We start from the raw sequence: 12,004 nt of genomic DNA on the forward strand, positions 1-12,004 counted from the left end.
TTACTTGATTTACAAGATCAGGAATTCCTAATGCTCTGTCAATTTCCTCCAGTCCTGTGACATCTGTGTTACTCAGCAGTGTGTGCAGCTGATCTAAAAGAGCCCTTTCATCATTCTGGCCTTCCACATTAGGAGGCGGACATAAGAGATCATCCAAAGAACTTCTTACCAATTGTCTACAATTGAAATATTTGAGCCATTAAGTACTTATAAAAACATCCATGCAGTTTTCATATAAGTTACATATAAGTATACAGTCAGAGCACCAGTCAAGTAGTGCTAGCATTATGTAGAGGCGCTGATCCACAGTTGATAGGTGGGTGGGTGTGCACATGTGCGAGTTGGACCAACTCTTAGAGCACTAGCAGTACCAAAAGTCACCTCTTTCAGTGAATAATATTGCAGTTTTTAAACAATTCTGGTGGGAATGAGGAGTTCCCTTCAAACTGCTTAGATTTCAGCTATTCTTAAACCTACCTGTTTTGTGAACCTCGAGATCCTTGATCTATTGCCAACATGCTATCAGGCCACGATGCTGGCTGGCTAGGTGGTCCTGGTTGTGCATAAGGATTCCCTCCCATACCCATATTAATCTCATTGGGCCCTGTAAAGCAAAGTGTATAATGTTACTAGAGTTTAAAAACAAACATTTTTCCTAGAAGGGTATATGAAGATGCAAGTGTTCTTACAGATCATTCATTACATGTTATGCTACTACTTTCAACAACTTGGATGGTCTTAACTAAATCAAAATGTTTTAAACACTGTACACGTACACACAGAGTTTGAAGTAGGCACAGGTTAGAGATATAAAAGTAACCCAAATCTATTGGCTTCGGACCTTAATTTCTAGCTTCAACCCTTGAAATGAGTATGCTGTGTTTTATTCAATTTTACCCACTCACCTTTCCACACTACCCAGTTTTGCTTTCATTGGACTGAGCAATTTGATGGTCACGTCATTTGATCTGTGCTCTAAATATTCTCTACCGTGTGGGTGGTGTTTGAAGCTCAGCCAAATTCTGTGTATTCTTATCTGTAAGAATTAATTGGCAATACAATCCAAGGAAGATGGGATGAGCTATTCTAATAAAGAAAGGACTTTGGAATTGTCCTCTCAACAACCACAGATATGGATGCCAAACAGAGATAGTCCGTGTAAATAAACGTGCATGTCCAGGGAGCAGTCTAAATATTTTACAAAAACATTAGACGTACATCATTCATTCTGCTTTAGTCCTAATAGAGTAAGCCCCTCAGACTTTCCACTACTGTCACTCTAAGCAAAGCATAGTCGGTTTCAATGATCAGTCTAAACCAATTAGAGATGTGCTGAGTGGAAAATACACTCAATGTAAGATCCCTTGTATTGATCTTCAACAGCTATAAAATAGTTCAGAAGTTTTCAATAGCACCTTAGACATATCAACATTTCGAACTTAGTCTTTTTTATATACTGTGTATGTAGCTCAGTTCCTTCTATATGAACACAGGCATTAGACAGAACTAGTACATTAATGGTATGGTTTACCTGACACTCCTTTGGCAAAAGATTTTTAAAACCAATTCTACCTAGCAACTATCTACACACTAGTGAAACACCTATTACTAGTAACTAAATAAATCTGTTATGAAACAGTATTATTCAAACCAAGTCTCTGGGCAAAAAGTCCTTAAACCCATAACTAATCATAAAGCAGCTCCTGGAACTTTTCCAACAAAAACATGTGCTTCAAGAAGTGGGAATATGCAGAAGCCTCCACATAAAAAGAATGTGGTGATTCAGTATAGCTATGTAAATATAAATACACTATAACTTATTTTGCATAACAGAAAATATGACACCACCAACATAAGCAATGAAAATATAACCAAGGTTTAATGGCTTGTCAGTATGCAACATGACATCCCTTGATTTTAAATTATTGTGGTCTCCCCCACCCCTAATAATTTAGCTGGGTTAGGGGGACACAGGAGCACTGGTGGGAAATCATAATAGTGAGTTCAGTTGTAATAGTGAATTATCCCACAGGTGAATTAGCCAGAGATTACTGTAGTCCTTACCCACAAAAAGTGGTCTTTAGGTACAAAGACAGTGTGATACTGAAATTAGGGGCTGCGTGCATACACACATTCAAATAATCTGGAAGAATTCTCCCAGGTTTGTTCACATGGTAGAAAAACTTACCCAACCCCACGTGTACAGACATTTGAATGCTGAGACCCTTAAGGGTGGAGAGCTTATAGTATTGACACGGTACAGCCAGGGATGGAGGGGCCTGTGCAACACCTCAGTATACTCTGCAGACTCCCTTAATCTGCCTGGCAACAGATGGCAGCAGTGCATAGAACAGCCCTGACTGGCTAACCCAGACTGCTCACAGTAGCATCAGGATGTACAGACATTCATTCTCCCAGGAGAAATTCTCCTAAACTTAATTTAACCCTGGTTGTTCCCAGATATTTTTCTCCTAGAGCAGCCATTTTTAGTCAGGAAAAATCCTGAACCTCTGCATATTCATGGTTTCTCCTGGGAGAGCAGCGACTCTCCCGGGAGAGACAGAATGTCTGCACGAGTCCTAAAAGTACATTTATTATGAATACTTGATCAAGAAGTCATCGAGAATTTAGTAAGTAGATTTATACAAATGTAAAAAAACACCCAAAGACACAAACTTACTCATATGAATCATCTGCTGTTGTAGAATTGGTCTTGTACCAGGTATGCTATTAGATCGGATGGGCAAACCAGGCACAGAGCTACCAATTGTTGGTCTGGGAAGGGAAGTATTATAATCTGTTCCTGGTCTCATCATTGAACTGGAGCTTGTAGGTTCCAATCTGTTAACCTTTGAGTTTGGTAAGCCCCAGTCACCTGCTGGATGTTGATTCATAGTCATACTTCTGTTGGGTGCACCTGGTACAATGAAGAGCATATAAATCATAATTTCTCCTGGAGATCATGTGATGTATGCTTTGGTTTGGAACCATTTATATTGCCTCCTTACCCTAAAGGGACGACTTCCAGTAGCAGGAGAGCAAATTACTAAACTACTATTAAGCCATTAAACCTTATTTCATTTTACAAGTTTATTAATCTAGTCACATTTATTAACACCAATTACTGGCATTCCCTAACCTGGACATGCCTCTTCAAATTAAAAAAACACCACCACATTTTAGTATTTCAAGAAAGTTGAATAATGCAAATAGTTTTTTTTTTTTTTAAGACAAAATCCCAAGAGTACACTTGGATGGGATGTAGTTATAGCCTAAATAACTCAAATTATGGATAACAAGTCACTTGGAAGTCATTTTGATAACTCAGATGCTGACTGTACAAGATTAACATGCCTCACTTTTATGCGCCCAGGTTTTTATTTAAACTAATTTTAACATCTCAAAATATTTTGAAGTTAATCATTTCACAGTTACAATTAATCTTTTTGTATATAAATCAACAAACCTATGTTTGCTCCAAAATTTTCCTGGCTTTCAATCATTCTTGAATTCCCACCCATCATGTTTTGCTTTTGTAACATGGAGAATGCATTGACACTCCTCACTGGAGGGCTTGAACCCATAGGTATAGGGCTGTCTAAAGACATGGCTCTGTTGAAAGGAGGACGGGTAGCCTGCACAGACTGGGGACTTCTCATACCTGTTAAAGAATTAAAAGATGCTTGGAACTGTACATCCTTAACTTAGAAAAAAAAATGTACCATTGATGACTTAAAGTTACACCTACTTACAGAGAAATATATTGCACATTTAAACATGCCACGAATGTTACTTGATTTAGTTGTTTTTTTATACAGATCACAGAGTTGGAGAATATCAATAGCTACACATTTAAATAGACAAAGGAATGCAACTTCTTGGTCCTACATGCAATACGCTCATAAATATTCAGTTAAGACCAAGGATCAAATCACTACCCGTTTGCCTAAAACTGTACTGAAGGTTGATGTACAAGAACTGTGCATTTCTTAATATTTATTTGGACTTCAGTCCTTATATTGTTTTATATAATGTACTGCTCGTCTCTCGACATGTATATATGGAAACTACTATCCTTCAATAACATGCACAAATGACTCAGCAACAGCAAGCAAAGTTTCAAATTGCTTCATCCTTAGAAAGTTACCAATTTTTTCAAACATTTTAATCCCACTAGGGTCTTCAACGGACCTTTCCTTATCTCACTGTATACTTTGTACGTACTTAATTCATTCAAAAGACACGCCCTTCCATTACTTCTTCCCCTTTATTCAGGCTGTTCGAAGCTTCAGTCACTGATTTGATTCAGAGGAGATTCAGCCCAATTTGGAGGCTAAATCCAAATAAAATCAGGAGACCCATTAATCTCTCCAAATCAAATCACAAGACTCCAATTTGATTCAGAGAGATTTGACAATTTGGTCATAGACACAGCTTCAGATGTTTTTTCTACGTACCTCGAGGTACCAGGCGCAGCTTACGAATGCTGAGATAATGGGGTGGATGGAGCATCCCACAAGAGTGGGGGGACGGGGAAGAGCCCCACACACTTGGCAGCAGACCCAGAAGCGAACCAGAAATACTTCCAGTCCACTTCTGGATCTGTCACTAAGTGCATGGGGGCCCTCCCCTCCCCCCCCCGCTCCAGCAATTGGTGCCTGCTGAGTCTGGGGGGGCACCTGGTGTCCCCCTGTGGCCAATCACAGAGCCAGAGGGGCGGGCGGTACTTCTGGTCTACTACCTGGAAGTACTACTGGTCTACTTCCAGGTCTACCACTGAGTGCACAGGGGACCTCGAGGTACATAGAAAAACATATAAAGCAGAGTCTATGGCCAAATTCCTGATTCTCCAAATCAGAATCAAATCTTCAGATTCAGCCAAACTGAAATCAGGACAGTGGTCCAAATCAGTGAACTGAATCACTGTCCCCCAAATTGGGCTGAATCCGAATCAAATACTGCCCACTTTGCACACTCCTACCCTTTGTGGTGGCCATTGGTGCACATGTGCAACATACAGATAGATACCTGTGTGGGGAAATATATACCCATGTGGCACCTACGTAACCTGAAATGCACAAATTGATGTTTTGAAGAAAAAAGCCAACTTCAGTGAAAGATTTGGTTATAACAACTGATACTTTTCTAAAAAGTTTGAAAAAACTTTCTAGCCATATACTGGTCCTACCTGGCAGAAGTATATGCATTTAATGTTTTTACATGGTTTTATCATTATGGTGTCCATAAACTAAGACAGATTAAAAAGGCAAGGATAGCCAGCAAGAAGGCATACCCCAGGAATCAAACTAATTCAGAAGCTTGCCATTTATTTCATTATGTCCTTAGCCAGCTGCAAGGAATGTAATTCTTTCTTTCAGCTTACAATTGCCTTAAACTTTACAGAAAAATATTTTCCAACTGCTCTTAAAATGTACATTTCCAGAGTTATGTTTTAGATATACAAAGGATACCATGGAAAGTAAATCTAAATTATCCTCACATAATTATATAGCATATAAAAGACCTTTAAACAGTGCTGAAATATGGACAGCTCTCTGGCAAAGCCCAAAAGCCAGATATGCAGATAAGAATTAATCCAGAAGTTATACAAGTTGACAAAGGAAAAAAATATCAGGTACTGGCTGATATCAGGTACTCCCAATATTTCATGACACTTCACACTAAGGATACAAATATAGTCTATCAAGAGCTAACCAGCCCCTCTGCATATAACTTCTTCCTGTGGAACAATTTCCTAGAGTGAAATGTCTCAGATTTACTGAGCAAAGGAGGAGTTAAATGTGCATAACATTTAGACCCCATGACATAACAGCTCCAACTTTAAACCAAGATATAATTAAGTGAGTTTCCTCACCCAGGGGAGCATTTCCTTGATATATTGCTTGTTTTGTTCCAAGATTACTCCCATTTGCAGAAATAGCATTACTGTAAAAATCAGAACTAGTCAGATCACCCAGAATTGCATCCAAATTATCCAAGTCACCACTCATCTGGAAAAAAACAAAACAAAACAGAAAACTTTCTTTATTGTCATATAATTTATCCCCCATCTCCTCACCAGCCTCACATGCCATACGTTTAGTTACTCATATAAAGACACGCCCACTCTCTCAACAAGGCATTGGGACTTCCAAAGAATATTTCAAACTTAATTCAGTGCTTGAGTAGTGCGTTTTACTTGGTAGGTTTTGGACAAGTCAAATTTAAGGACAAAAGTTGAACTGCTATTTTCCTTACAAATAACCATGAAAAGGACTCAAAATGTATGAGTATTGAAAGAAAACTTAACTGTAAAAAATTGTGATTTGGTATTTATTACACGCACAAAAATGCTACGAGTATAAAAATCAAGGTGATCAGGGACCAGAAGCAAGTCAACCTATGGACAAAATCATATATAATTTTATGTTTCTTTTGGATGAAAAAGACGGGCCATTTATAAATCGGAACAACATGTATGTACATGTACATGTATATGTATATAAAAAGTAACCTACTGCACAACTGAATCATAGTGATGACATGTACAAAGCAACCAAATCATTTTCTAGGAAACTGCATTTTGTTTGCTTTGTTTTTTTCAATTTGTCCCTATATCACATACAACTGAACAAAATAAACCTGTCAGTTGACTATAATTTCCCTCAGAAAACATTCAATCATTTTTAGCATTCAACTGGAATTTAAACAGGAGACAAAGTTTAAAATGCTAGATGGTACCTGGCATTATTTATTTACTTAAATACATAAATGTGGCATGGAAAATTACATCTGCCATAAGATAGTCAATTGGTAGTTACCAAACAGAAAATTATTGTACAATTAGCCAGATTAAAATTCTTTTAAAAACTTAAAGATGAAAATGCTGTCATACCAATTATCAATTTTATTTATATTGCAGTAGCCCCCCAAATGAGCTAGGCTTTGTATAAAAATATAAAGACAACACAGTCTCTACCAGGGAGTTTCACATAGACCCTGAAAGGCCCAGAAGCACTGCTGACTTCAGTGGGGAACGATCCTATGCAAAATAGTTTGAAAATCACAATCAAAATTTAATTAACTCGATTACAGAAGCATCTATTCCAATATAGTTGAACATTTATCATGCTCTCATTGGGTTTTCACATTAGCACAGAGGTCAACTAGCAAAGAAAATCCTCAAGTGACCTGAAATGTTTAATGATTGTTTGAACATGCAACTCAATGTTAAGGTACTTTCTTCTCAACTCTTTGAAGATTTTTTTAAGTACTGAATAAACACAATCAAATAGTAAGCAGTGAATTATGTACTTTCTGTACAAAAATCAAGACAATCTATTTTCCTCTCACACAAATACAAATAAAAATGACTCGAGAAAAACCAAATGACTAACATCTGTGTATATCTAGTGTGGGAAGCTCAACCATTTTTAAATGAACTGCACATAGTTAATACTTTTCATTTTTGATCATTGTCGTATGCCCTATAACTGCAACTTTAATTAATTTAAGGAGTCAGTAAGCAGCATCATTTCCTAAAGAGCCATAAAATAAATATATGCTTTGTTAAACTGTGATTTTTAAATATTTGTTTTTAAATACATTAAGCATACTTTGTTTTTGCTTTGTTTTCAGCTGGGTGATATTATAATGCTAATATTATTCAATGAATTCCAACACAGCTCATTTTATTACAAAACATACTGTAGTTCAATGTATTTCTGCTTTGTCAGCTACTAGAAAACCTAAGCATGCTTCCATGCTATGTTTCTTGGAAATGTTCAGAGAAACAGGAAAGTTCTTCCTATAAGCTGTTAAACTCTATTAAGAAAAATATTACTGGTGAATACATTGACAAAATCCTGTTATGTTAAATACTTTACCTCTTCACTTGGCTCAATTTTTACTTTAATCTCCTTTTCTTGATTTGAAGTAGAAATAGAAGAGCTACTGCATTGTCCCATTTTACTGTCCAGACTTTCTACTTTAGGTTTAATATCTTTTGAAAGGGGATCCTTTATATCATCCTTGTCTAACAGGTATCTGAGCAGAGCATTGTTTTCCTTCTTCTTAGGACTTAGTTGCTCCTGTTTGATAGTTCCTTCTCCAGAAGGATTTGTATTGCTAGACTCATGGTATGTGTCCTTACCAGTAGCTTCAGCTGTGATCTTGGCTACCTCTGCTGGAGAGTTACCATTCTGCAACAACTTATGCAAAATCCTGTGCTTCTCTTGAAGCAAGGACCCATGCATGTTTGATGAGGAAGATACGCCTCCAGATGTAGAAGAAGAGACTCCTGAGGGACTTGTAACATTGGTGGAAGATTCTTTACAATTAGAGTCCAGTGGTGAATTTGATAATGTAGCATGGCCCCTCTCCTCTGAGGAGCATGTGAGTAACTGAAGGAGCTTTTTGTGACCTTTGCTTTCAGATGGTCCCCTCTGACTCTCAGACCCTTCCAGACTTCCTTCTTTATTGTCTTTATCAGTAAGGAGGTCCCTGCTGTTTGACTGACACATGGAACTCTCCACTTGACTTTGTTCACAATATAAGACAGGGCTTTTTGAGTCTTGGTTGCCCATTTTACTTTGTTGAGCTATATTCATATTTGGGGAATTATCCAGTTTTGGTCCTGGTGAAGAAAGTGTTGATAAAAGGGAAGTGCCAACACCCTCACTGATGGCTTGAAGAGCACTAAGGGAACTGCTAGAGAAGCTGTTATTGCCAGTGTTGGTAGCGGATCCCATCGGAGAATGCATACCTGTATCATGTAGTACAGAACAGAGTTATTAGATTACAGAATTTATCTACATTTGATTTTACTTGTTAATTAAATATTGTACAGCAAGTCTATTTAAACATGAACAATGAGAATGTAAATAGCAGAAATAAGATATACAGCAGCATGAAACTGTTTACCTTATATAAAACACCTGTGATAATTTTAGCTATATTACATGCAAGTTGCACTATGCAGATGTAATAAAAGAATGAAAATAGCAGAATTCAGGTAAGAAAGGGAGAAAGAAAATTTTTAAAGCAGTTTTTATCACAACATACCTGCAACTGGAGAAAACTGATGTGAACCCATTTTTGGACTCCCTCGATTCCTAGGGGAAATCATCAAATTCTGTTGGCTGGAAGTCAAGCCAGGACTACCATGTGGTGGACTACTCATATTTAACCCATAATTGTTGTTCTGAAAAGCAGATGACTGCATTCCTGGTCCAGAGTTCATCGGTCCCATATTACCAGGACCTCCATATCTAGTGCTGCTCATCTGACCTACTGCATTGGGATCTCCCATGCCATAGTTCCTGTTCTGTATTGGCATGCTTTGACCTGGTGGCATATTCATAATAGCACCAACTGAATTTGTGCTTCCAGCCGTAGGTGCTCTGATACTTTGTCCCATTGGATTAGGATTTGGTCGATATCCATTTTGTTCTCTGTAAATTCAGCATCCCCCCCAAAAGAAAATAAAAAGTTTAAGTTTATTCACAATCAAGTCTCACATACAGAAGATAACGATATTTAATAACAGTAATTCAAAAAGAGTAGCCTTAAGATATGAGAGTCTTAAGGTATGTCCAAAAAGGTCACACTAAACTTGATATACGGAGCTGCCATCCTGCTTGTTCAAATCGCACCATTTTATAAGGAGCAAAGGTCATTTCATTCATGAAAAAAAAAAATCTTACCCCTTTAAATAATTTTATACCTTTGTCCATAATTTAGCTTTATATACATTTACTATTTTGAACAACATCCTTTTCATACCCCTCTCTTCCCTGAGAGAATTCGTGACACCACTCTAGTTGTCACAGAAGAACACTTTACTGTTGCCACAAACAATCTTAACTGTTCACTGATCAGCAGCTGGAAGCACTTCTGTAGTGACAGGCGCAGGCAATATCCTTCCCAAGTGCCATTTCAGTTAATCTTGCAATCAACAACAATAAAAATCAGAGGAGGTGCTATTTAAGGCAAAGCTGGACTTGCTACTCCTCAAGTCACATATGGCACATTGAGTTCATTTTGTCTGCATTTAAATTGGTCTCCAATAAGAAGGTGGCCAGGAAGATCAAGTATTAACTGAGTATTTCTATCTGTCCAAGCCTAATCATTAGAAGTATTAAACCTAGAGAAAAGTGAAAGGATAACATAGCTACCAAATTACAATACAAAAGGTGGGTGGGGAATCAATTAGCTATTTTTTTAGTAGATTGGATTGAGCAGTAGAATAAAACATGCTTATAAGACCCTTCCTTTTAAATATATAATCTTACCATTGGTGACTCTAAAACCATTTCATTTGCAAGTGTGATATATTTTAATGGGTCCTTATTATTTATAACCAAAATACTCTTTGTTTATCCTTCTAGTTTCATGCAAGATCATATATTTTTCCTTTATACAGAACTTCAAGAAAAATTAGTGCAAATATCCATTTTTAAAAGCTATAATATTTATATCTGTCAGATGAACACTTTTGATTTCACCTTTGAAGCAAATGAGTAGAGACAAATCCATGGCGGTCATTAGTTACTGGATTTCGGAATAATTTACTCTTTGTTTGTGCTGTCACTATAGTACCATCTGCTAAGGAAAACCGATACAGAGGAGTTTCAGCATGGCCTTGGATGTAAGCTGCAAAAGAAACACAAATACAGAGATATAATCTGATTGTAAAACCAATGTAATTTACAAACTACGTGATATTTTTAAAAAGATAACCGGGTCTCTGGAAGATGTTCAGTTAAAGGTGCAGCATGATATGAATCACAGTCCAAACAGTCGCACCTCCTGCCATACTACATGGGCATGATGGGAGGCATGATTGTGGGATCAGAGACCAGATGTGCACCTACTGCAGGGAGCTCCTGTCACATGACCAGGGCTCCCAGTTGTGGGAGCACACAGGAGCCAAGGGTTCCATGTGCTCTTGTGGCTTAGAGCCACGATCAGCTGACCCCTTGGGGATGGCCATGTTCAATTTAGTGTGATGCAAATCAGCCACAAAATTATTGCACATTTTTGGTGAAATAAGTTTGTGGCTTATTCCCTGTTTTAGGGAAGCATTAATTGAATGAACACCTGGTCAGGTTACTACTTAACTAGTTAATCACATCTTATGCCGGAAGCCCCAGTTTCATAAAATGGAATACTGTGCACGCGCGCAGGACAGAGGTTCAGCAGCTGGAAGCACTGAAACATACTGGTACACTGAAACATACTATTTCTGATACAATCAATTTTCTTAATATTGGTGCCAATCTGATAATCAGGCCAATGTATTTCAAATGGATTTCACTGGCCTGCTTTGGAACCAAAGAAATTTAGATACATTTTTTGACACTTCAGTCTTCAAAACTTGCTCATATGTACAAAAATAATGAGCATGTAATGAACCTTGTCAATTCTACTAGAAAATATGACAATTGTATTAAATCAGGCATTTATAAATGTATTGTTATTGAATTTTTCAGTAGTAAATTATCAAGATTTTGTTCAGTAAAGCTGAAATGGTTCAATTTTGACCCTAGCCTTTCAACTTTTATTTTAATTAATCACGGAAGATTAAATAAAGTGCTTTAATAAAGATCAAAATTAAATACTTTGGAATATTTTATTCTCCAAAAACTTACAAAGACTTCAGTTTCTATCCCAATTTAAGAAGAAATAAAATATTTCAGGTATCAGAATTTTTAGCAGTACAGATGACTCATTTTTCAGTCTTCTCTAATATCTGGATATTTTTCCCCTCTTATCCGTGAGAGTACCCCAGATTTAGAGAATTCAGTTTTTACCCCATGAAGGAATGGATTTTCAAAGTTTTAAGCACTAGATGGTTTTCTGTTTGTGATAATTAGGGATGGGACTCCAAGAAGGAGCTGTTATAAAGAGGATGGCAGTTTTCTGTGTTCACCGAGACCAGGACATGCAGGGCTGGATTAACACATAGCCATATTAGGCACATCCCTAGGGCCCTGAGCTGCAG

General features: G+C 37.4%; 1 protein-coding gene across 5 annotated transcripts in view; it reads right to left on the reverse strand.

Annotated features, from left to right (window-relative positions):
• The window catches only part of NCOA3 (nuclear receptor coactivator 3), a 145,630-nt gene that overhangs the window by 12,199 nt on the left and 121,427 nt on the right, over nt 1–12,004 (reverse strand). For all 5 annotated transcript variants that reach the window (XM_019539571.1, XM_019539572.1, XM_019539569.1 and 2 more), the window contains 8 exons: nt 10,506–10,653; nt 9,064–9,452; nt 7,887–8,764; nt 5,876–6,011; nt 3,467–3,661; nt 2,681–2,917; nt 478–604; nt 5–176 (listed from right to left, as the gene is read on the reverse strand). In XM_019539571.1, the coding sequence (XP_019395116.1) occupies nt 5–176; nt 478–604; nt 2,681–2,917; nt 3,467–3,661; nt 5,876–6,011; nt 7,887–8,764; nt 9,064–9,452; nt 10,506–10,653 (2,282 nt within the window). The remainder of the gene's footprint in view (nt 1–4; nt 177–477; nt 605–2,680; nt 2,918–3,466; nt 3,662–5,875; nt 6,012–7,886; nt 8,765–9,063; nt 9,453–10,505; nt 10,654–12,004) is intronic.

This window comes from Crocodylus porosus, unplaced genomic scaffold (assembly GCF_001723895.1).
Source record: "Crocodylus porosus isolate Cpor-Errol unplaced genomic scaffold, CroPor_comp1, whole genome shotgun sequence".
NCBI classification, from domain to species: domain Eukaryota; kingdom Metazoa; phylum Chordata; order Crocodylia; family Crocodylidae; genus Crocodylus; species Crocodylus porosus.